The sequence below is a fragment of the Sus scrofa genome, chromosome 15 (genome assembly GCF_054392235.1).
Source record: "Sus scrofa isolate SSC_HxYL_T2T_F1_AM1 chromosome 15, Sscrofa_HxYL_maternal_Yorkshire_Landrace_v2.0, whole genome shotgun sequence".
Taxonomy (NCBI): domain Eukaryota; kingdom Metazoa; phylum Chordata; class Mammalia; order Artiodactyla; family Suidae; genus Sus; species Sus scrofa.
Genome location: NC_139397.1, coordinates 66623177 through 66649717, shown reverse-complemented (window position 1 = coordinate 66649717; position 26541 = coordinate 66623177). Strand labels below are relative to the sequence as shown.

At 36.8% G+C, this 26541-nt stretch overlaps 1 protein-coding gene and 1 non-coding gene across 44 annotated transcripts in view; one reads left to right on the top strand and one right to left on the bottom strand.

The window, feature by feature from the left end:
• FUT10 (fucosyltransferase 10) overlaps positions 1–26541 on the bottom strand; it is a 429533-nt gene that overhangs the window by 146077 nt on the left and 256915 nt on the right. For 32 of the 43 annotated variants that reach the window (XM_085000164.1, XM_085000131.1, XM_085000142.1 and 29 more), the window contains one exon: positions 7209–7428. The exons of the other annotated variants lie outside the window; for them this stretch is intronic. Coding sequence is in view for 8 of the 32 variants with exons in the window: in XM_085000119.1 (XP_084856245.1) it covers positions 7312–7428 (117 nt within the window). In the remaining 24 variants the exon portion in view is untranslated. Of the gene's footprint in view, positions 1–7208; positions 7429–26541 lie in introns of those variants that run through there. 43 annotated transcript variants of the gene reach the window in all.
• Positions 10532–10637, top strand: LOC146395883 (U6 spliceosomal RNA). The gene has a single exon (XR_014830660.1). It is a non-coding gene; the product is annotated as a U6 spliceosomal RNA (small nuclear RNA).

The following is a 26541-nucleotide window of genomic DNA, read 5'->3' as shown; positions in this document are numbered from 1 at the left end:
GATACAGTTGCCTCAACAATATTTATTCCCAACCACTTTTCCTTCCTTACAGAACCAGTCTCCCAGAAAAAGCGAAACATTTGAAATTTGCATTCCAACCTCCTTGTGGGTGAGGGCATGGACACGTGATCCAATTCTGGCCAGTGAGTTTGAAGAGGAAGTATTCTGGGGGTAGAAGTCCATAGGAAAGATTTTTCTTTCCCTTTAGTTAAAGAGGCATGTGTAACTCAGGACTGTGTTACCTGTTTTCCTCTAAATGTATTTATACAAAGGCACGGTCTATGGAGATGCACCAGAACTTTACAACCATAGGGACAAAACGAAGGTGAAAACCAACACACCCAGGATGTTTCAGCAGAAAAATGATGGGAATACTTGGGTCCTTAATGATATCATTTTAGCTCCAGACCTCTTTCAACTAAATCCATAAATTTCCTTACCGCTTGAGCTATTTTATGGAGGTATATTTTACTCACAGCCTAAAGCATTCTATCCTTCTTGTCAAAGGATGAAAAAGTACTCCAATCAAAGCTGATAAAGTTAAAAAAAAAGAACAAGAGGCTCCTCAGGTAGTATGACTGAAGAACTACTGAAACACAAACCCCCTAACATTTAATATTCTTTATTCAAAATTCCCACCATTAATGATGTACATTCATTCCACAAACAAACTTTGACTTCCTATTATGTGTAGGATCATCAGATAGATATATGGGACATACACATGTTAAAAATGTATTTATTGTTTATCTAAAATCCAGATTTAACCAAACATCCTGTGTTTTTACTTGCCGAATCTGGCAACCTTAACTATGTGCCATGTTCTGTGGTTAGCTCCTGGTTTAAAACACCATCACTGAGTTCCCTAGTAGCCTAGTGGGTTAAGGATTCAGCATTGTCACTGTCGTGGTTAGGGTTCCATCCCTGGCCTGGAAACTTCTGCATGCCACAGGCGCACGGCCAAAAAATAAAACAAAACACCACCACCTATTTCAAGGAACTCACCTCCCTCAAAGACTAGGTGATTCTACAGTGCACACTGGGTAGAAACCTACCACCTTTAAAATCTCTGGTTCAACTCCACATTCTACAGACCAAGAAACTGAAGCCCTAAGAGGTCAAGTGATTTGCCCAAAGGCACGCAGCTGCTCAGAGGCAGAAGTGGAACTAGGCCCCACATTTCAAGACTCTTTCCAGTGTACCTCTTTCCAGGTGCCTCTTCACTCCTGCTCCTGAAGGTTCTTTGTCTTAGGATGAAATGAGAGAAACACTTATAATATAGATGGTCTAATTTCCTTTGGTGTGGAAGAAAATCACATTTTAGTCCCTTTTTTATACAGAAGAGTATTTTGAATAAGAAGAGAAATACAGAATTGTGGAGCAAGAAAAAATCATGTGCAAATCTATAGAAATACTTTCTTGAGAAAAAAATTTTCCAAATACCCTTTCACATAGGTAACACATACATATAATGCATATATGTTATGTGTACATATATGTCATATATACATTTACAGGTCATATATATGGCTAATTACAATAGATGATATAGGTAATATATAACTCAAAGCTACATCAAGACTTGCTAAAATTTGCAAGGAAGGCTTTCCTTGATTTCCCAGATATCCTTAGCTTATATTTTTGATTGAGACTGCCAAGTTCTCAGGCTCTATAAGCAATGTGACTTGCTTGAAATTTATAAACACTGTTCATGGTGACACTCCAGTGGAAAAGTCAATATTCCTCCTGAAAATGGGCAACATAGAATTTAAAGCTCTCTGGATAGGCTGCTATATATCACATTTCCTATTCCTGGGTCATCAGGGCAGAAGGCTCAGAGTTTTGTCTAGAAACTTTTCTTTGTCTAATTCAAATCACTCATTTTGCACCGTTAATCCTAATCATGTGATTTTGTCACTGGAGAAGATGGAGACCAAACTAAGTCAATTCTCTGTAGAAGATCTCAACCTAACAAAGGTTGCTTATCAATTTTCTTTTCTCATGTGTCCTATAAACCAAATCCAGTTATCCTAAATGGGAGGAATAAGGCAGAGTTCACATTAATAAAAAGTAATCTCAAACCATATATCTCAAGCATAGGATTTTATTTTTTTAAACAATCAAATTCCAGAAGAAATAGGATAAATTCAGAGGCTCCTTGGAATTTCTTATGATGGAATGTGACTCAAAATATCAATACTTTAGATATAAGACATCCTCAACTAGCATATCTAATTGTCATGTACAGAGTCTCTTCAAGGTCTATTGAATTGATTATCCAAGTTGGACATTCTTTCTCATGGAATGTCTAATTTTGGAGACACACATGATCGGATCACAAATAACGACTCACAATCTCAAGCTACCCTCACCTCAGTTTTCCTTTGTGAAAACCAAAAGAAGCTCCTATGTGGGGAAAAAAAAAAGATTGAGCACTGCAGCTTCAATCTTTCCAGTTATTCAGCTTTTAAAGAGGTTCTCTCCCTTGCTTGCCTTTAAGCTACCTACATTTTGGCTATTTCCAAAATTTAAATCAAGAGCCCACATTTATCTGAATGCACTGGTTCTGTTAACGCTTGTTTTTGTTACATGAATCACATTATCTTATAGTCTCACCTTGTGTAGATGAGAACATTATCCCATGATAAGAATTCCTATAATTGAAATGTTAAAAGAATACCCTTGAGACTTCTACCTGCAGAATCGTGGGTTCTGTCTCACCTGCCCGGGCATGTCCTATTGAATTGAGGTCAGAGCTGTGCAAATAACATTCCAAACATTTTTCTCCCACTGAATTAAAGGGGGGCAGTTCCAGCTTCTGTCTCTCCTATTGGTTAGGAACCTAGAGAGCTCTCCAGTCCTAGAATGAAGCTATTGTTATTCACATGACTTCTGTGAGGGCACGAATCCTCTCTCCCACCCCCCTGAATTGCTGTCCTGTAGTCAGCATGACTCAACACTTAACTAAGACTGTTCTACCTGAATTTGGGTTGATGTCAGGAGTGTGGCATGCCTTAACTGTTGACCATTTACTGACTGTGAAGACAGAATTCCTCAGGACTGTGAAATAAAGTTTGAAGCCAAAATTTTGACCCAGGGAAATGATTTAAATATATTTTCCTAGTATCCTTATCATCTATGAACTCTTCTATCAGAACTCGGCTCTAGATAATGGATTGCGATGCCCTGTGGCTTTGGGGTAGCTCTTTTTTTTCTTTCCTAAGACTCCCTGGCCATTAGAAATTGGTCTCTCCCTTATCAGGCATGTCCATGTTTATGACTTATGAAATCATTGCTGATGAAAGGTCTACCATTTCACAGTTGTAAAGAGATCCCTGTGATCAATCATCTCAAATATAGGATACTGAGGACTTTCAAAGTAGGACCGAGGACAAGCCACAGGCTGTACTTACAGCTGATGTAATATGTGTGTACTGGGGACAGTATTTCTAACCCTGATCCCAAATGGTACCCACAGACCCCTGTATTTCATTTGGAGTAGTGTGAATTTCCAAGTTGGGAGTGTTTTTCTTTCTCAAGTGATTTAAGAGAAGTAGAAGTGTTTCATTCTTTAGAATAGTATGAGAGTGTGGGCAGGCATCCCCTTCTTTTTGAAAGTTCACATTATTCCACTTTGCTTTGATGAAAGACTTGTATTAGTATCTATTTTCTCTTATAGAACTACGAAGAGAATATGGGCTTTTATGCTAAAATGCAAAAAAAAACAAAAACAAAAACAAAAACAGTGTCCGGCATTTGTTTTGCATTGAGACTTGGTAGAAGCAGCAGACACTGGGAGCAGGGGGAGTGGCCCAGCCAAGCTCCTTTCCCAGAACCACGCTCAGCAATAAGCCATCGTGGCTTTGAAGTGTATGTGTGCACATAAGGTTTATCATCATATACCTTGTGCCTCCTTTAGCAAGATATGTCCTAGGGTAATTGCCTCTTTGCTTAACACCACTGTGGCTTGCAGAAGTTTCCATAGGGATGCTCTACTTTTGAACATTGGGGAAACCTGCAAAGGTATATGGGAAGAAGTAAAGATGTGTGGAGGGGGTACATGAGATTATAGGAGAGCAATAGAATAAACCAGAAAGCCAGTGTTAGTTTAGGGTAAGTAAATGCTATGATCAGTGTCCCCAACAAAGAAGTCCTAGCTTTAAGTTCAGTTACTTCCTGTCATAATAGTTAATATGAATTAACATGAGATTTAATCATTATAGTATTTGTTATTATTACCATCTGAATTCCATCCATCTAAGTGTTCTCTTGCCAAATGCAAGCCCAAAGAGATGACAAAATAAGCAGCCCTCTCTGAGTTAAACCTAAAATTATTTCCGCATTGTCATCCTACCCAGCTTCCTTTCAAAGCCAAGTTTAATCCTGTCATTGATATACTTATCTAAACTCTCTTGGAATTCATTTATCTCACAAAGAGTTTAGGCAATTCAGTTGAGAACAAAAAATATGTTTAGTTTTTTGGATAGAATTTCTCACTGACTTTTTGTTGTTCTGGGAGTGTATCTGTTCCACTTGCTATAGTGTAATTATTTTCCTTATGGAGGTGATTACTTTGAAATGAAGGCTAAACAACATTGTCTCTAGATAGCTTTGTATTAGTGCTACCTTTAGCTGACATTCAAACAAAGGAGACAAACAGCTTTCTCAAAGATAGTGCTAATATCACTAATTTCCATGTGCTAATATCTTTCTTTAATTAGTATTTAACTGGTAAATAAATGCCTGGTTAAAACAATTCTGATAGGCTCATAATGCCATCTAGTGGACAACCTTCAAAATATCATCCCACGGGCCATTTTCTTTCTACCTATCAAAACAGAGACTTTATTCTTGAAGAAGTAGCAGGAACTACTAATCAGGAATTCTTGGTTAGTATCCCCGAACCCTCAAACAAAGCCATGACAGCATTTACAACAATGATGTAGTTTTAGGGAAAATTAACTTGTCCCATGTGTCTTGGGCTCCTCATCTCTTCAATGGATGGAGTCAATGCCACCAGAAAAAAGGGAGAAATGCATAAAATGAAAAATACATGCACTAGTTCATCGTCATTAATGGTACACTAAGTGGCTCATGCTTACCATCTGGGGGATATAAGAATAAACACTCAGTTCTCTTGAATACCTTAAGTCATAAATGACATTACACAACTTTTTTATTATATAAGAATTTTATGATTTCATCTAATCTTAACAGCTACTTTGTGAATAGGGTGGAATTTACTTATATTGCACTTGAGGGAACTAAAGCTAATGAAAATTAAGTGACTTGATCAGAGTTAGGTACCTACAGGAAGCTCAAACTCAGTCACAGGTTTTCAAAATCTCCATGACTCTTTCAATATTGAAAGGCTGATAATTCATGACAAAGGAGACCTTTCCTCAGAAATGCAGGCTACAAAATATATGCTTATCTATTAAGGTGATTTACTACTTTATAAGATATAAAAGGAAAAATATATGGTTACCTCATGTATTAAAAAGCATTTGATAAAAGGCAACTCCCATTCTTGATAATAATAGATTCCTCAATAGATAGCAAAAGGATGCTGCCATAGATGCCATCTTGATAAAGATTATATGAAAGAATCATATCACAATCCTCACATGTAATGGTGAAACCTTACAATTCCTTCCAACTACATTGAGTAATAAAGGTAACATTTCTTCTGTTATCACTATTAATTCATCAATGTACTTGAAGCCTAAATCAATGCAATATGACAAGATAAAGATATAATAGACTGTCTGCTTATGAAGAAAATCCAAAAGAATTAACCAAAAAAAATTAGTGCTTACAAATTAGTTATAAAACAGTGCCTAAGGCAAAATTGTATATATATCTCAATAACTTTCCTATACAATTACAAAATGTAATTTAAAAGCTCCTGTATACAATAGGAAAATAAAAATATTAAAATGTACAAAAAGCAAATAAAACAAACCAAAACTACTGAGGAATAATCTAAATGAGAAATATTCAAGTCTTATACAAACTTTATCAAAGCCTTTTTAGCATATGTTGAAATATTATATGTTGTTAGGTTTTCTTTTCCAATATTTTGAATTTTCTAAAGCAAATGTAGGGATGTTATCTGACTATATATGATTTTGAGATGAAATGCCATACATATTTAACACAGTAAGAGACTGAGAAAAATATTTACAAAAATTTAGTTTAAATAAAATTTCCTCAGAGAAGCCCTCCTTTCTATTCCTGTCTTTGTTAAATTTCTTCATTACTCCTTCTCAATTATTATTTCCATTACTCAGAAACTGTATCTCGCTTTGGAATAATACATTAATAAGTGTGATTATTCCATTGCTTTTTTCAGTTAATTTCTCCTTTTCTATGATACTATAAGTTTCATGAGCACATAAACTCTGGACTTCTCCTGTGGCACAGCAGGTTAAGGATCCAGTATTGTCACTGAGACCACTCAAGTCATTGCTGTGGCACAGGTTCGGTCTTTGGCCCAGAAACTTCCACATGCCACAGGTGCAGAAGAAAAAAAAAAAAAATGGCCCAAAGAATATAAACTCTGTTTTGTTCTTTTTTTTCACCATGCACACATTTTGGAAAGTATTAGCCTCAGTATGTATTTGTTGAGTGAATGAATGAAAATAAATCTACATGAAACAATTATAATTAAGAAGAAAAAAAAAACCCATAATCATAAAAAAAGGAATATTAGCATGTAATTCCTATATAATAAGCCCATGAAAAACTTTTATCTCACTCTAGGAGAGATAACACTTTTAGATCTCTTGGTTTCTTCCCTGGGTACTTCATGATCTCAGAAAGCATAGTGACAGGTAAATGCCAGTGCAGAAAGGAACTGAACTATCATGTAAAGAAAGTAACAGATAAGAAGAAAAATGGAATGGAATGCCCATCTTTGCCACGCCCATGTGGTGAATCTGGAGTAGATCAAATAGAGGAGGAAAATAAGCTTCAGAGAAGTAAGCTGTGGCTTCTTCAGCAGTTCAAATCCCAGAATGTTAGTTCAGTTGAAGAGTAAAACATTGCTCCACACTAAATTTGGAAACCTATGTGTGGTGGTGATAGGAGTGGGTCAACTGTGATGAGGAAATTTCTCATAAGGTAATCTCATGGCTATATTGCTTGGTTACAACAGAATTTAAGTAGTTACAGAGAGAGTATTAAAGTTACAAGACTTGAATTACCCTCCAATCCTGTGAAACCAAGAAGCCAGTGGATACGCTGACTCACTGATGAGGAAGGTTGGGAATCTCGATGGGCAGGATGGAGCTGCGGTCAAAAGGAGCATCATAACCATTCTGGTTTGCAAGGGTGGACAATCCAGACTTGGGATCTCTTAAGGATTTCAGACGATCTCAGGAGTATTGACGAATGCCAGCCTGAGTGGAGGTGGGGCTGAATTGCCTGGGAGGAAGAACAGGCCATGATGAAATCAGGAAGACAGACTCTATGCATGCATGGGTTGCAGACTTCATCCTCAAACACAGTCCAGGGCTCAGAACAGGCAGTCCTAAGCAGAGACCAGTGAGGACTTACAAGATGCTGCTTGGGTCCTGAGACCTTCCCTCCACCACCATGAGATCAGGTAAGCCTATCTCTACAGCATTAATTTTGTAAATGCTACTCTGTGTCTCAGAATGGTGGTCCCATATAGTTCTCATGATGTAGTACTCTGTAGAGCCTACACACAACACAAGAAAGAATGTCAAGGAATTAAGAAAGGAGATTCCATTGTCGCGCAGTGAGTTAAGGATTTGACTGCAGCCGCTAAGGTCACTACTGAGAGAGACACAGGTTTAATCCCCAAGTACTGCAGTGGGTTAAAGGATCCGGTGTTGCAGTAGCTGCTGTGTAGGTCGAAGCTATACCTTGGATTCAATGTCTGGCCCAAGAAGTTCCACATGCCATAGATTTGGCCAAAAAAAATATTGTGTGTGTGTGTGTGTGTGTATATATATATATATATATTCTGTCATAAGAAAAATTAAGACCAATTAGGTTCAGTTATAGATACATAAAGTTGTACAGTTTATGGAGTGAGAGTCACACCCAGTGCTTATGCATGTAAATGAACCTGAAAATGAATATATAAAGGTCCAGAAAGACAAATGACCAGAATATAACAGAGGCAGGGCTGTCTCAATATAATTGTGTAGGTACCATTCCCATAGACATCCTTGTTTTTATTTCATATTATTTTATTAATGAGAAATAGTGTAATATAGAGGTTAAGAGTTCTAGCTCTGGTGACATTCTGGGCAAGTTATTTAAACTTTATGTACCCTGATTTCCTCAAGCAAAATGCAGATAAAAACATTAGCTACCTCATAGAGTTGTTGTGAGAATTAAATAAGTACCTGTAAAGTTTTTTTAAATGCCTGACATATAGTAAGTGCTCAACAATGTGAATTTTTATTATTTTGCATTTTGATGAATACATATTTGAATGTTACTTATATAAATTTTAATACAAAATGATTTTGTGATAAAACTGAAAACAAAAGTAACAACCAAAGTAAAATACTGAAGACATCAATTCAAAGTAATACTGAGATAGTATCACATACATAGCCAGCCCTGATAGTAAGAAGACGAGAGTATGACAATGATGATAGAAGAGAGGTTAGGGAAAATTTTAGGAAGATCGGAATTTGGATTGAGTCTTGAAGTTTTTTTTGTTTGGTTGGTTTTTTTTTTTTTTTTTTTTTTTTTGCTTTTTAGGGTTGCACCTACAGCATATGGAAGTTCCCAGGCTAGGGGTCCAATTGGAGCTGCAGCCACCGGCCTATGCCATAGCCACAGCAATGCCAGATCTAAGCCGCATCTGTGACCTATACCACAGCTCACGGCAACACCAGATCCTCAAACCACTGAGAGAGGCCAGGGTTGGAACCCGCATCCTCATGGATACTTGTCAGATTCGTAATCTGCTGAGCCGCCACAGGAACTCCTGGATTGAGTCTTAAAAATTAAAAATGAAATCTCTGTAAACTCTGCCTGCCCAAGACCCTTGTGTCAGTGTCTGTGGCTCCGGGTGGCTTTCTTCTGTGTCTGTGTTCTCTCTATCTCTTTCCTCTCTCCCTCCCTGTCTTGCTCTCTCTCTCAAGACAGGGGACATGCCCTATTGACTGAAGTCACCATTTCATTTAACGTTCTCCCTGAACCACACCGTGATAATGGGTAAGGCCTTAGTGAGTTAGTTAAAACCTAATGAACTCACACGGGCTTCTGACCTTTTGAAATGAGGTTTTAGCTTGATAAATATTTTTACCCCCATTCTCATTCCTTTGGATTCTCTGGCTTTCACTATGCAGGTTTAGAAAATATCCAGGTTCCCAGGACCTTGCCTTCTTTTGCTATCAGAGGTGATAACTTCAAGGTTAGTTCTGTGGTAATTATTCCAAAGCTGAAAGGCTGAAAAATAACCTCTAGTGAGGAATGATGCAACAAGCCTCACACAGATGGCAGGGCTCACAAATTAAAATTATATCCAGGAAGGGAATGTTTGAATATAATTCTCTGTTCCTCGGGAAGAACAACGAGAACTCGCATAAACTCACTCACACGGTTATGTTTGGAAAACATAAACCAAGCCAAGTGGATACTATGCAACTGCTTTAGTACTTAATATTGTATATAATATTATTATTTTAGTACACTAATAATGCTTGTTTAATGTAAAAAATTGTTTAGAAAATACAACTGAGAAAAAGAAATAAAAACAATAATATGACCACTTTATATAATTTTGTAATACATATTCTTCCAGACATTTTCTTATGTATAAGTTTGAAAAAAAGGAAATTATATACAATTTATACACATACAATTTTATATTCTCTTCTTTAAGCATAGACCGGCAGCTGCAGCTCTGATTTGACCCCTAGCCTGGGAACATCCATATGCCCCGAATGTGGCCCTAAAAAGGCAAAATAAAATAAAATAAAATAAAATAAAAATAAGGACTTATTCAGAAAAGAAAAAGCTAAGAAAACTCTTTGCCAAAGACTTGCACTGCAAGCCATGTTTAAGGAAGCTTTCTTGTTTGAAGTACTATGACAGCAGATAGAAATCTGGATCTACACAAAGAGGTAAAGCTACTCAGATATGGTAAAAATGAAGATAAATATAAAAGACACGTTTTCTTATTTTTAACCATTTTAAAAGATAATTGTCTAAAGCAAAAGTAGTAACAATGTATTATGTATTGCTGAGTTTATAACATATATAGAAGCAAAGTGTGTAACAAAAATAGCACATAAACTCCAGGGAGGAAAGCATACTGTTATAAGTTGTTACACTGTATGTGAAGTTGCATAATATTTGAAAGCAGCCTCTGATAACTTAAAGATATATGTTGGAGATCCTAGAACAGCCACTAAAAAAACCCAAAAAAACAAAAGCAAAAAACATGAAGTATAATATGAGGTACCACTATTATAAATGGGATTGTTTTCCCAAGTTCCTTTTAGATAGTTGGTTGTTAGTTGTACAGAAATATGACTGAGTGCTCGCTTCAGCAGCACATATACTAAAATTGGCATGATACAGAGAAGATTAGCATGGCCCCATGCAAGGATGACACGCAAATTCATGAAGCGTTCCATATTGAAAGAAAGAAAGAAGGAAAGAAAGAAAGAAAGAAAGAAAGAAAGAAAGAAAGAAAGAAAGAAAGAAAGAAAGAAAGAAAGAAAGAAAGAAAGAAAAATACGAATGATACTTGTGCATTCTTTTTGGGTCCTAGCAGTCTACCGAATTCATTTAGTACTTCTAATAGTGTGTTTTTCTTAAGGAGTCTTAGGGTTTACTATATATCTATAATCATGCTGTCAACAAGAGGAACAATTTTAGTTCTTCCTTTCCTATTTGGATGCCTTTTCTTTTTTATCCTTTTTCTTCCTTTCCTGTCGTTTTTTTTTCCCCCAATTGCTCTGGCTAGACTTCTAGCACTATGTTAAATAGAACTGGTTAAGAGTGGACATCCTTGGAGTTCCCGTTGTGGCGCAGTGGTCAACAAATCCAACTAGGAACCATGAGGTTGCGGGTTCGATCCCTGGCCTTGCTCAGTGGATTAAGGACCCGTGGTGTAGGCTGCAGACGCGGCTTGGATCTGGCATTGCTGTGGCTGTGGCGTAGGCCGGTAGCTACAGTTCCGATTCGAACCCTAGCCTGGAAACCTCCATAGGCCACGGAAAGCCCTAGAAAAGGCAAAAAGACGAAAAAAAAAAAAAAAAAAAAAGAATGGACATCCTTGCCTTCATGATCTTAGAGAAAAAACTTTGTGGAGTTCCCTGGTGGCTCAGCCAGTTAAGGATCTGGCGTTGTCACTGCTGTGGCTCAGGTTCTATCCCAGCCCTGGAAACTTCTGTATGCTATGGGTGTGGCCAAAAAAGGAAAAAATAAAAAACAACAACCAAAAAACAGCTTTCTTTCTTCTACTATAGAGTGTAATGTTAGCTGCAGACTTTTCATGGTCTGTATGTTGAATAATTTCTTTCTTGTTTGTTGAACAATTTTATCATGAAAGGGTGTTGAATTTTGCCAAATATATTTCCTGCATCTATTGATGCAATCATGTAATTTGCATCCTTTATTCTGTTAAGTGGCATATAATATTAATTGACTTTCATAGGTTGAAATATTCTTGCATCTCAGGGACAAATCCCACTTGGTCATGGTGCATGATCTTTTTAATGTGCTGTTAAATTCAGTTTTCTAGTATTTTGTTAAGGACTTTTGCATTTATATTCATCAAGGATATTGCTCTGTAGTTTTGTTGTTGTTGTTGTTGCTTTTCTTATGCTGTCTTTGTCTGGCTTATGCCTTGTAAAATGAGTTTAGATGTGCTCCCTCTTCTTCAATTTTTTTGGATGAATTTGAGAAGGATTGGTGTTAGGTCTTCTTCAAATATTTGGTAGAATTCACCAATGAAACCATCTGGTCCCGGGCTTTTAATTGTTGGGAGGTTTTTGACTACTGGTTCAGTCTCCATACTAGTTTTAGGTAAGTTCAGTCTTTCTATTTCTTCATGATTTTATCTTGATAGGTTGTATGTTTCTAAGAATTCATCCAATTTTTTTCTAAGTTATCCAGTTCATTGGGATACAGCTGTTCACAGTTGTCTCTTATTCTTTTCATTTTTGTATCACCAATTGCAATGTCTCTTTTTTCATTACTTATTTTGTTTATTTGAATCTTTTTTTCTTAGTCTAACAAAGGGTCTGTCAATTTTGTTTACTTTTTTAAAAAGCAAATTCATTTCATTTTCCTATTGTTTTTCTACTTTCTATTTCATTTATTTCTGCTCTAATTATTGCTGTCTTTTTCTCTTTACTAGCTTTGGTAATACAGCTGTTAGAAGCACTTCCATGGAAATTTTTGAAAAGGATGGCAGTAGTAAAACACGCATTGTTCTACTGCAAATGTTCCCTCTTGTATTTAGGTAATATGTCATTGTAGATGCCTGGTGTAACAGTGGATCTCTCTTACTATTTGCCTTTCTTTGTAGTTCTTATCAGTGCTTTTGTTCTATATTATTTTCTGTAGTTGAAGGCTTTGGTGATTTCTGGAGGATTTCACCTGGAGTCATTTTGTAGAAATAAAAGTATCCTGTAGAAGATCTGCTCTTCCTTTGCCTGTTTTAATATTTCCTACTATCTTTCCTATGCTAGGACAAGAACACATCAATTCAGTGAGGTCAACGGCCAAATCAGTAGACCCTGGTGACTGGGAGGCAGGACTTTGGATCTTCAGAGAGAAAGAGTTTTGCCATCATCTCATCACTGAACCTGGGGAGGAGGCCCAGCCTGGGTGGGTGAGTGCACAACTGTAACTAGGGTCAAGAAATTTCACATATTTGGGCCTCTGTTTCCTCATGTGTAAAAAGTGGAAAGGACATGGATTGCATCATTGGTTTTCAAACTCTGGTAGTATCTCTGTGACCTCTACTGGAAATGAGGGAAGATAGGGCTTCTATGCTCTTTACTCCAAATTCAACCATAGTAGTGTGGTTCTACTTTTAACTGGGGTATGCACCGAGGTCATAGAGAGATTTGCATTAAAGGAATTGCATATATATAAACATACATATATATATATATATATATATATATATATATATATACATATACTGACTATTACATTTCTTAAATTCTATGATAGTTATTTTTTCTCTACATTCATTGTTGAAATTATGGAGCTTGCTTGTGTTTGCTTTTAGAAGGACTTTAAATCCTCCTAATAAGAACTTTGATGATGACAGTGGTATAATATAATACTTGATGTGAAAGACAAGGAAAAACAATGTTGGCATGTCAGTAGTAGGGAAAAAAAGGAATTGTTAACCTAAATGTATATATCGTTATTAAAACTTGTGACAGAAGTGATACAGAATTTTGAATAAATGACTCACAGAAAGTTATCATCAGAGTATCTGCCTTCATTTAAAATAAAATGTCCCAAAGACAACCTATGGAATGGGAGAAAATACTTTCAAACAATGCAATTGACAAGGGCTTAATCTGTAAAATATACAAACAACTTATACAACTCAACAGCAAAAAAAAAAAAAAAAATCCAATGGAAAAATGGGCAAAAAGACCTGAATAGACATTTCTCCAAGGAAGATATACAGATGGCCAACAGACACATGAAAAAATGCTCAACATCATTGATTATTAGAGAAATACAAGTCAAAACTACTATGAGGTACCACCTCACACCAGTCAGAATGGCCATCATTAAGAAGTCCACAAATAACAAATGCTGGAGAGGGTGTAGAGAAAAGGGTACCCTCCTACATTGGTGGGAATGTAAGTTGGTACAACCACTATAGGAAACAGTATGGAGGTACCACAGAAAATTAAGTATAGAACTACCATATGACCCATCAATCCCACTCTTGGGCATATATCCAGATAAAACTATAATTCAAAAAGATACATGCACCCCTATGTTCATTGCAACACTATTCACAATAGCCAAGACATGGAAACAACCCAAATGTCCATTGACATGAATGGATTAAGAAGATGTGGTATATGCACACAATGGAATACTACTCAGCCATAAAAAAGAACAAAATAATGTCATTTGCAACAACATGGATGGAACTAGAGACTCTCATGCTGAGTGAAGTAAGTCAGAAAGAGAAAGACAAATACTATATGATATCACTTATATCTTGAATCTAATATACGGCACAAATGAAACTTTCCACAGAAAAGAAACTCATGGATTTGGAGAACAGACTTGTGGTTGCCAAGGGAGGCGGGGGGAAGTGGGATGGACTAGGGATCTGGGATTAATAGATACAAACTATTGCCTTTGGAATGGATAAGCAATGAGATCCTGCTATATAGCACTGGGAACTATATCTAGTCACTTATGATAGACCATGACGGAGGATATCCTAAGAAAAAGAATGAATATATATATATATTTTACTGGGTCACTTTGGTGTACAGTAGAAAATTGATAGAACACTGTAAATCAACTATAATAGAAAAAATCGTAAAATAAAAAGAAATTAGTAATATGCATATATTAAAAACATGTTGAATTTCTGCTGACAAAAAAATAAAATAAAATAAAATAAAATAAAATGTATCAATTACAGCAATCAGTGTGTTCCAAACCTCTTCATTTCCATTAAATCTTTTTCAGACCTCATGGCTGTAAGTAGAACATAGAACTGAAGAGAATTTAACCCCCTTTAAAGTTTACCTCTAGTGAGATAAAGGAGCAAGGTCTCTAGAATTCTTCTTCAAGAGCTTAGACAAACCAAGGAACATTCTCCAGAGTTTTTAATTTACTTCATAGGGTGTTTTCTCATTTTTCTCTCTGCAAAGACTTTTCTAGATTTAAAAAAAAATCACTGTTTCTTTACTGGATTGTATTCAATTTTAATCTTTGAGACCAACAATCCCTATATATTAAACAAAAAGTTAATCTTCTTAACAAAAGCTGATATTTCTTTCTATATTTAATTTAGTCTATGATAAATTAAAGTGAGGCATTTCTTTCTCTACTTGGAATGTTTTCATCAAATACATAGATTATTTGTAGACCTGTCTCTGGAATCTTTTTCTCCTTCGCTAATGACATTTTATATGCCAGCCAATTCACATTAATGTAAACAGCATGCATGAATCCCTACTCCATCCATCTCTTAATTATTTTGTTTGGACTACTTAAATCATTCCAGTTACTTATAATACATGTCAGAAGCAATTTTTAGATCTAGTGGGGAAATTAATAGTATTACTACAAGTATAATCTGTAAATCTTGGACACTATTTTGAAAAGAGTCAACAAAACACTCTTTGCAAAGATGTAAAAGGCAAATGCTGCGGAGGATGCTCATATTACTAAAAACACCATTACTCTTACAAAATAGATTCTAGGACAATGACTGGGACATTATGATGTCATTTCATCAATAATTAATAATAAAGTACTCTTGCAGAGATGCAAAATTAATTTGGAGATGTCCAGAATCATAGATTTCATATCTAGCAATGAGCTGAACGTCCACTGAACCAACCCCCTGTTATTACAGCTGAGGACACTGAGGACCAGATAGGAACTTTCAAGGTCACTCAGAAATTTACTGGTAGATCTGGGGCAAGGATCCAGGAATATGTGTTTCCTCAAAAGTACTCATGAAAATGAGTAAAAATGACCGGGGCTTGGTGCTACATAACAGCTGTGGCAGGAACGGCAGCTTACTTGACCTTAGTGAACTTCACTTTCTAATCAGAATAAAAGACATAGTTATCACTAATCCCCAGTGTTGTTGTCAGGATCATTTGACATAACTGTGGGAAAGCGTGCTACAAACGTAGTGGTATAATTACTGGAAGACTAATAGGTATCTAAAATGGAGCTGTCTTTAATGAGCCCTGTAAGAAACCAGAACGCTATGGCGCCCCCTGCTGGGAGTAAGGGTGCACTTTACTTATTACCAAAATTAAAAACGATTGATACGGATATCCTCTTGGTTCCTCCCGTTGCCTAGAAAACAGGAAACTGGTTCTTACAAATCGATTCTTCCTCTAGTTCTAACTCTTAACTTCAACAGCTGTTTCATCTTTCTGAAATAGGCCAGCTCTACCACTGAAATCTGAGCATATTCCCTGTGACTGACAGTTTTTTCCTCAAGCTATAACTGAGCTTGTTGGATAAAGGTTAATTGCTAACTGTGGAGTGCTAATGATACCATATTGATGAAATTACAGGGATCCCTGATAGAGCAAAGGCTCCCAAAGCACTGGAAGCTGGAGGGAAGCTCTAAATAATAATTATTGATTTGCTTCTCCGAAGGCTGCTAAGTAGCACAAACTACTTGGAAGAATAAAAATGATCCACAGAGTTTCCATTCTTTTATAATTCATTTCTTTCCTTCCAATTTTCTAGTTGCCAGTAACCAATTATCATTTTAATAATTGTGTCTCAAAATAAGCCGTTGATACCTTGGAAAAACACTGTAAATTAATTTACTCCCTTTCATGGAGTTTCATCTCCTCTGTGGAGTGTGTATTATAAAGCATGATAGTCAGGCAATTGCCCCTAAACCTCACAGTTTGCAGACAAATGAAGCACCAAAGAGTGGTAGATTGAAACTATTTGAAATCAGTTAACTTCAGAAAATGCCGCAGGACCCTTAATCCCCAAATCAGGCTCTATTCTTGCTTGAATTTGGCCTTGGAATTTATCTCCCTGCTTTGTCTACTCTGCCAGGAGATCAACTGCTCCTCACTCTCAACTGGTATTCCCCCCCCAACATCATTGTCATTCTTGTTAGTTTATACTGACTGAGTACCTAGAACCAGACTCTGTTGAATTTTATGTGTTATTTATCGTATCTACCCTAGGAACTTAGTGTTATAACTGCCATTTGATAGTTGAGGAAAGTAGAAATCAGGAAGGTTAATAAGCTCCCTCAAGTTCACCGAGCTGGGGATGCAGAGCTGGACCTGCACTTCTGCATTCATACAGGCAACCCAGGGCTGCAGTATGAAAAATATTCCTCCTTTCTGTTTATTCAGATCCTTCCTCTGGGACTCCACACTTTTCAGACTAAGACATTCATTTTTCATTTAGTCCAACACAGAGATGTTTACCAAGTTCTCTGCATGGTTTTAGAAGATAGTTTAATCTACCCAATCATTTCAGTGTTTGGGGTAAATTGAGATTATATATTACCTAAGTTTGTTCACTTATACCTAGAAATATGCTAAAGGATAGATAAAGAATAATTTATAAGATCAAAGAAGAAGGAATAATTAGTTACAATTTAAGGGAATCACAAAAAGAGGTGAGGTTTACACTTTGATTTGGACCAAAGTGGTCTAAATCTATTCTGTAGTCTAACCCCCAAGCTCCAGAATTGAAAGATATCAGAAATTATCGTTCTGCTAATAAAAGATTTTTTAATTATCTGAATATTCCAAATAAACAAACCAAAAACGTCTATGGCATATTAATGGAGATGTCTTTGTAAATCCAAGCCATGCTTCATCCATTTATTTTATATCTGAGATTCCAACAGTTTAGGGAATCGCGTTTGTGATCTGTGGCAATGACTGGATCAGAAAGAATAGAAAACAAAAGCAAAGTTCTTGAGTGTAAGGCATGTCACACTATAGAAGTTTGCCTTCATGAAATTAGAAAAGCGGATAATCAAGTCACTTGCATACCCTTCATATGTACAAAGGATGTAATGCATTTGTTAATGAGTGTGCATAAGACTTCTCCCCCAGTTCTTCTCAGCTCATCATAGACCTAGTAAGAAGAAAACAGTGGCTGCAGTCATGAAAACACAGAATTCCCAAGCTAGATGGGACTTTATTTTAAATCTAGCTTAATACCATTCTCTTTATGTGACGAAGGATACAAGACCCAGTGAGGTCCAGTGATGGTACAAGATGTCACAGCTACTTAGTGTTTGAGCCAAGGCTGCAACAACTAATCTTTTGGATCCTAATTCACTGCCCTTTGAACCCCACCTTGCTTTTCTCCCTCACCTTGTGTCCTCTTATAGTTCAGGATGGGCAGCTGAAACCATGTCACCCTCTCCTCCCCAAGGGGTTATCTAAGGAAAAGATCATAGTGGAACACAGCTCTGTTTGCATCATGGATCAATTTTTTTTTTTTTTTTTGCTTTTATCTTTTTAGGGCTGCACTCATGGCACATGGAGGTTCTCAGGCTAGGGGTGGAATCAGAGCTATAGCTGCCAGCCTAGACCACAGCCACAGCAATGCAGGATCAAGCCACATCTGCAGCCTACACCACAGCTCAAGGCAATGCCCGATCCTTAACCCACTGAGCAAGACCAAGGATCAAACCCAAGTCCTCATGGATACTAGTCGGATTCATTAACCACTGAGCCACGATGGGAATTCCTCATGGATCAATTTTACTCCCTTTTATATTGCTCCTTTATAGTCAATGAGTTGCCAAAAAACAATTATTTCTTAAAACAACCTCTGCTTGTAGAGACCAAGAGATCTTGCTAGTGAGTTTCCCTAGAAACAGTTTCTAAAAACAAAAAATAAGACTCAGTTTTGGCTGGAGGGCTACGTGTGTCCTCTTACTCTTTACTGGGGTGTTTGGACCTCTAGGGACTGTTGAACACGCCCTCTTCCACGGTCTCAGTGCTAGTTATTCTCACCCTCTGCAGGCTCCTACTTCTGTCACACTGCAGGTCCTTCAGCATGACACTACCAGAGTTGTAATCTGAAGAGACCTGAGACTCCTTTTCTCTGCCCAGCAATGCAGATGCCCATGTGATTCCTCCCCACCCCCATTAATCTTATTTTATTTTTCTGAATTTAAAGGCTGAACTTCTTTAATTGAATTTTATCTTGTTTTCCAGTTAAAGAAAGCTCTCACTAGCTAAGACTTCCTGGTCCCAAAAGCTGGGACCATGTTGACCATTTCTGGTGCATTTCTGTGTACCCTGGGTCACCACAATACTTCCTCTAAAGCAACGTTTCTTAGAAAAATGGGACAGCTGAGAAACTTGTTGGAAAAACAAACTTTCAGACATTACCCAGGTCTACCAAATCAAACTTCACATTTTTTCCCAGATCCTCCAGTAATTCTAATGTGACCTAAATTCTAAGACCTTCTGCTCCAAAGCTAGGAAGTAGAGAACTGGAGCAAATTCCATTGATAAGCAGATGTTCTAAAACCTTACTACGGAAGGTGTGGTCCACAGACCAGCATCAGCATCATCTGGGAGCCTGTTAGAAATGCAGAATCTCCACCCCAAATCCCAAATCTACTGAATTAGAATTTGCATTTTAACAAGATCCTTTGTTAAAATCTGCGTTTTGATAAGATCTCGGCACAATAGAAATTGAGAAGCCCTGCTCTAAGAGATTTTTGCTGAAAAGTTAGGTAATGAAGGCCAAATTCATTTTTCTTCCTGGAATCCCTTGGATAATTGCCACTATCTTCCCTTGCCTTTTATGAGATAGTTAGAGCTTTAGGCAAAAGCTATCTTTCAGAAGAGGATTTCAAGAGAGGCCAGGTTCCCCTGGGCAGCCTGGGGAACTTCTATTTTAAGACAAATTATCAGAGCACAGCTGACAAAGACAGCCTCTGGCCATTGCAGACAGCCCTCCAGGAAAGTGAGTTTGCCTGGGGAAAGGCCAAGCAATAACTTCTTTGCCCGACATCCTTGAATCTGGTTGAAGGTTGACGAGGTAAAGCTTAACTCCCCTGTTTATTTTCCTATGTAAATCACTGAAAATCTTGAGTAAATGTTGAATATTAATTCCAATGAAAAGAATTACAAAGAAGTCTAAGATGGTTCACAGTGTTGGCCACATGGTTTACCCAGGCCCAGATCTCCTGTTAAATTTCTCCAGTGAAATCAGTCATTAACCAACTTGGCCAATTTCATTTCCTTTTATATGCCTATTTTCTACAATGTGCTGGAAATAACTGGACTTCAGATCAGAGAGCCTTTCTTATTTATTATGAAGCTCTGAACAAATAACTTAAGCTTTCCAGGTTCTTTCTTTCTTTATTTCCAAAGTGGGGGTGATAGTGCTTAATGCAAATTATTCGATGTTAGACTTCTACTCTTTTTTTAAGATAAAGGGAAAATCTTTCTGAGAGTATATTTTAAAGCTGTATGGTGTTTCACAAGTGTGATTTTCTTTTATGCGAAATTGATGAGATTCAAGTCACAGCTCGCAGATTTCTATTCTTTTTCAAATATTCCTGGACCCTCTCCTTTTCTCCCTCTTGCGATCCCCTTATATGAAATGCAGATCTACCTGATACCTGCAGTGCCCTCCAGATAACACCTTGCGCCCTCCATTTGTCGTCCTTTATCTTCCATCTTCCAAAAACAGACTTCTGTAATGCAGCCCCACTTGTGCCAACTCAGTCACTGACAGTTCATTTTGCAGATTAGATCCTTTGAGATGCTAGATCAGATACTCCCCTGAAGTCTAGACACCATCCAGGGAGCCTATCCACTCATTATTCATGCATGGGTCTGCCATTTCAACAACTAAGAGTTTTGAGGATAAATGTCTCGCTTTTCCACCCCCTTTAGATGGCATAGATTAACCAAATCAGAGGCATGCCTGACACTGACACGGTGCTTTACACTTTGTATGGGACTGAAAGAGGCAAGATCTCATTTTGACTTTCATTTTAAAAAATCCATAAGATCTACAGGATAGGGACGTTTGAACCCATTATGGACACCAAAACCAACCTGTCCTGAAGTCACGAGCTAGCAAATGTGGGTCAAACTCAAATCGACAAGCTCTGACCATGAATGAGTGTCAGGGTGAATTTACAGAGCAGAAAGTGGAGTAGAAATAGGGACCCTCACCCCTCAGTTTCAATTCTTTCCAAATGAACTCTCTCTCTTTCTCTCTCTCTCCCCATCTGGGCTCCCAGAATTCTATTTTTATTTTTCATTTTGGTGCTTAGCACATTTTATATCTTTTTATGAATCTTTCTTTACTAGTGTAAGATCTTCCGAGGGAAAAGTAACACAGCTTCTTTATATTTGTAGCTCCAAAACCTTACACAATATCTGGCACTTAGTTTTACACAGTCCATGTTTGTTGGATGAATTTCTGGAGTTTGCATAGACGAACTGAAAACCAAACCAAACAAAGACACTGTGCATTATGTTCACTGTGCTTGGATACAGGAGGCCCAACCTAGAAAATCCACCTAAATCCATTTCAGCCCTCTGTAAAGTTAGACCTGTCTAGCTTTGACACCAAATACCACCCCAGTCATTAGAAAAGGTATCTGCTCATCTAGACATTATATTACAGAGGATAAGAACACAAATGAACCCAGACTATCTATATTTGAACACTGGCTCTACTAGCTGTGTGTCCTTGAGTAAGTTACCTTGTCTCTCTGTGCCTCAGTTTCCTTATGTGTAAAATGAGAGGAAATTACTTACTTCTTGAGATTGGGAGGATTAAATGATTTCATATTTATAGTGCTATTAAGCAATTAAGCAATTATTAGTATCATTACAGTCACCATTTCCTATTTATTTTCTTTTCTTTGGCCATACCTGTGACATGTGGAAGTTCTTGGGCCAGGGACTGAACCTGAGCCACAGTTGTAACCTGCACCACAGCAGCGGCAACACCGGATTTTTAACCCGCTGGGTCACATGGGAACGTCCTCCCATTTCATTTTGATAATAGGGCTTGCAACTTCCAAACTGGTCCATTTTTAATATTAATATTATATGTGGGATAATACCAAATTTTATTTCTGTTCTTTTACCAATATGATCAAATGATGCCAAATCATCAAATAATCTCACTTATTTATCCAAATGCTACTCAAATGTTCATTTAGTATCTACTCTTCACCCAGCACTATTCTGGGCTCTAGAATTACATTATGGTGTTTGGCTATATAAATTTGTATTTAAGTTAAGTTAAATAAAATAAAATAAAAAATTCAGTTTTTCAGTTGTATTGGCCACATTTCAAGTACTCGATCACTGTATGTTGGGTGGTTATAATATTGGACAGTACAGATAAAGAAAATTTCCTTCAGTTACATAGAGCTGTATTATAAATACAGGTAGAAGTTGATATTCTACTGAGGAAGACAGATAATAAACAAATCAATACATAATAATTATGATTAATAATTTTCTATGAAGAAACTTTATATTCAGTTTCTGAAACACATTGTTAGAAAAATTAATTTAGATACACAATTCCTTAATGGGCTGTTGTATAATTATATTAGAATTACAACTGGTTTACCAATTATAAAAGTAAAATATGTATTATAGACGATTTAGAAAATACCAAAAACAACTGTAAAAAGGAAAATAAAAATACACATATTAGTATTTTATGAAACAATCATACCCATATGTATCCTGACTTTTTTATTTGATATTTGTAGGTTATGTATTTTACCATGTCAGTGTTTGAAATACTATTTCAGTGTCTACATAACAGTATAATTTGTGAATTTACTGGTATTTATTTTATCACTGAATCATTAGAATTTGAGACAGAGGAATGAATAAAGAAGACGTGGAACACTGGAATTCCTGTCATGGCGCAGCAGAAATGAATCCAACTAGGAACCATGAGGTTATGGGTCAATCCCTGGCCTCACTTAGTGGGTTAAGGACCCAGCATTGCCTTGAGCTGTGGTGTAGCTGGCAGACTCGGCTAGGATCTGGTGTTGCTGTGGCTGTGGTGTAGGCTGGCAGCTACAGCTCCAATTCGACCCCTAGACTGGGAACCTCCATTTGCCACAGGGGCGGCCCTAAAAAGACAAAAAGAAAAAAAAAATTAATAAAAGATGTGGAACCTTTATACAATGGAATATTACTCAGCCATAAAAAAGAATGAACTAGGAGTTCTATGGTGGCCCAGCAGGTTAAGAATCCAGCATTGTCACTGCTGTGGCTCTTATCACTGCTTGTGGCACAGGTTTGACGCCTGGCCCAGGAACTTCTGCATGCCACAGGCATGGCCAAAAAAAAAAAAAAGTAGAATGAAAATAATTCAATTTGCAGCAATATGAATGGACCTAGAGATTATCATACCAAGTGAAGTAAATCAGACGGAGAAAGACAAACATCATATGACATCACTTATATCTGGAATCTTTTAAAAAGGCTACAAATGAACTTATTTGCAGAACAGAAAGAGATTCACAGACTTTGAAAATAAACTTATGGTTACCAAGGAGGACAGGTCAAGGAGAGGGATGGATTGGGTGTTTGGGACTAGCATATGCACACTGTGGTATATGGAATGATTGGCCAAATGGGACTTACTGTATAACACAGGAACTCTACATAATATTCTGAAATAACCTATATGGGAAAAGAACCTGAAAAAGAATGAGTGTGTGTATACATATAACTGAATCATTTTGTTGTATACAGCACAAATTATCACAAGATATAAATGAACTATATACTTCAATAAAACTTTTTTTTTAAAGTTCAAAAAAAAAGAGGAGTTCCTATTGCGGCTCAGCAGAAACGAATCTGACTATTATCCATGAGGAAGCAGGTTTGATCCCTGGCCTCCCTCAGTGAGTTGGCGATCTGGAGTTGCCGTGAGCTGTGGTGTAGATTGCAGATGCAGCTCAGATCTGAGGTTGCTGTGCTGTGCCCTAGGCCTGCGGCTACAGCTCTGATTTGACCCCTAGCCTGGGAACATCCATATGCTGTTGGGGAGCCCCTAAAAAGAAAAAAAAGTTCAAAACAAAGAAATTTAAAATTATTTATTCTAATATCTAAATGAACATCTATATATAAATATGTATATATAAAATTTTTTTCCTTTTTATTATTTCCTCATGACAAATCCTTTGAGTACCATTTCTAGAGCAACGTTATTAAACATTTTTAAACTCAACTCATATTGAAAGACTTTACAAAAATTTGAACTTCTTTGTGCATATACTTATTCACCCAGGACAACAGTGTATAATTTATTTCCTGTAATAGTGGAAAGTGTTTTGTTTAAATTCGTGTTTCTCTGATTAATGGTGAGAATGAACATAACTTCATATATTCACTATTTATATATCTTCTCTGAATTATCTATTTTAGTTGTATACCAGTTTTCTTTTCTTTTTTCTTCTCTCCTCTTTTCTTTTCTAAATAACCAAGGTTTTATTTTAATGAAACAACCTTATCCTCCCTTTTGAAGTGGTGAATTGTAATTTTTAGAGATTTCAGTGGTAATATCCCCACATCTTTTTTTTTTTTTTTTTTTTTTTTAATGGCTGCACCTGTGGCATATGGAAGTTCCCAGTCTAGGGGTCAAATTGGTGCTACAGCTGCCAACCTACACTACAGCTCACTGAAATGCCAGATCCTTAATCCACTGAGTGAGGCCAGGGATTGAACCCACATCCTCATGGACACCAGTAGGATTCTTAACCCGCTGAGCAACCAGGGAACTCCCCCAATTTTTCAATTGCAAAATTAAATGAGCACTTGCTATTTTAAGGATAGCAACCTTTAGTCCTTCTCACACTGGACCAACATCTTCCCCAGTTTGTTGACTATCATAATTATGTTCCATTTTTTTTTTAACATGCAAAAGTGTTGAGACTCTTATGTGGCAAATTTCTTTCTTTGCGTCTAAGCTTTGAAAGCCCCTATGTTTGAAAGAATAAATACTCAATAAACTTTTGATAAATGAAAGGGGGGTAATAATGAAATATTTGACCCATACTGACAAAAAAGCCTCATTCTTCTCCTACAGATGCAAGTCAACCCTTCCAATCGAATATATCTTGGAACTAGAAGAAAACTTTGGCATTTGTATGAATTTTCTGATGGTAGCATACTCAGTATCTGGGGAATTACCATAGCACATTGTTTCCATAAACAGAAACTCTTACAAAGCCATGGTCCTGCATTTGTCTTTATCCAACTCCTGATGGGCACTATAGATCCAACCCACAGGATCAATTGGGTTTGGTAGTTGTTTTTATTTTTTTTAATGGTGATTTTACCCATTATTTAATAAATGTTTAAAATCTACTTCCACCTCTTCTCAATATCTACCTAATATCTACATGCCCTTTCCTTCTATTAAAATTTTGAGCATACATGTATGATAAAAAAAAGGATAATTCATTGAAGGTCAGTGATATGAGGTGTGAAAAAAGAAAAATGTTTCTTGCTTCTCAATATTGTATCACAATATTATAATGATACAATCTGTAATGGGGAGGCAAGACTAAGCCAGCATGCGCATGGGCGGATTAACTTGTTTCCAGGCATGTCTGTGGACATGGCAATGTTCTTTCATCAGACCTGCCATTCTCCCACAGGACCACATAACTTGTTCATAATTAACCATGCACCATTTTCTAAATGTGCTTTTCCTTCCCATTTTCCTCTTTGGGGAACATACAATTCCATATTCCTGGTCAGCTTGCGCTGAAACTTGAAGAACAAATGTTTGTCAGGGAAAGCACAAAGCTGACCAGTTTCAGTGCAAATGCTGCCTCTTCTGTCAGGTTGCTCTCATTTATTTCTATTGAATTGGGCCCTTATGTTTCCTCTCTATCATAGCACTGGATGCAGATTTACCTTATAACTTTCAAGATATGGGTTTTTTAATAACTTATTTTTGAATATTTAATATGGATGTACATTCACTGGAATTTGCAAAGGATAGGGCAGAGGAGTCCCCTGTACCCTTCAGCCAGTTTCCCCCAGTGTTTACACCTTACAAAACTATAGTAAAAGAGCAGTGTGGGAAACTGACCTTGGTACAAAGTACATGTACAGTTCTATGCTGTTTTATCATCTATAGACTCATGAAACCACCACACAGCCATCTTATATAATATTCTATCACTACAATGGTCTCCTTCATGGTACATATGTGCAGTCACACCACCCACCCCCACAATCCTGAACCCTGACAACCACTGATTTCTGTTCCCTCGGTATAATTTTTCATTTAGAAAATATTATATAAATGGAATTATACAGTATGTGATCTTTCAAAAAAGGTACTTTTTTCTCACTCAGCAAAATGCCTTTGAAATAACACTGATAGGTTAGAGACTGTGTCATTTTATTTTCTAATTTGTTTCATCTTTTTGTTTCAGTTTCAATTGATTTTTTTTCCAGTATTCATGTAGGTTTCTTGAACATTTTTTATTTCCATTTTGATTTATCTACAATGTTTTTAAGTATATTCCACGGTATAATCTTTTTAGTGAATACTCTAGGTATTACATTCTACATACACCCTACCACAGTCCACCACTAACATTTTGCCAGTGTGAATGAAACATTACTTCTCTTTGCCCTCTCCCATTTATAATTGTCTAAAAAGTTTCCTCTGCATCCATTGATAATCATATCAGAAATTGTTCTATTTTTTGCCTCAATCATGAAACATAATTTCAAAGAGTACAGAGGAAAAGGAAAGTAAATTACATTAACCCATAGTTTTACTCTCTTTTTCTTTTTTCCTTACTGATGTTCCAAGGTTTCT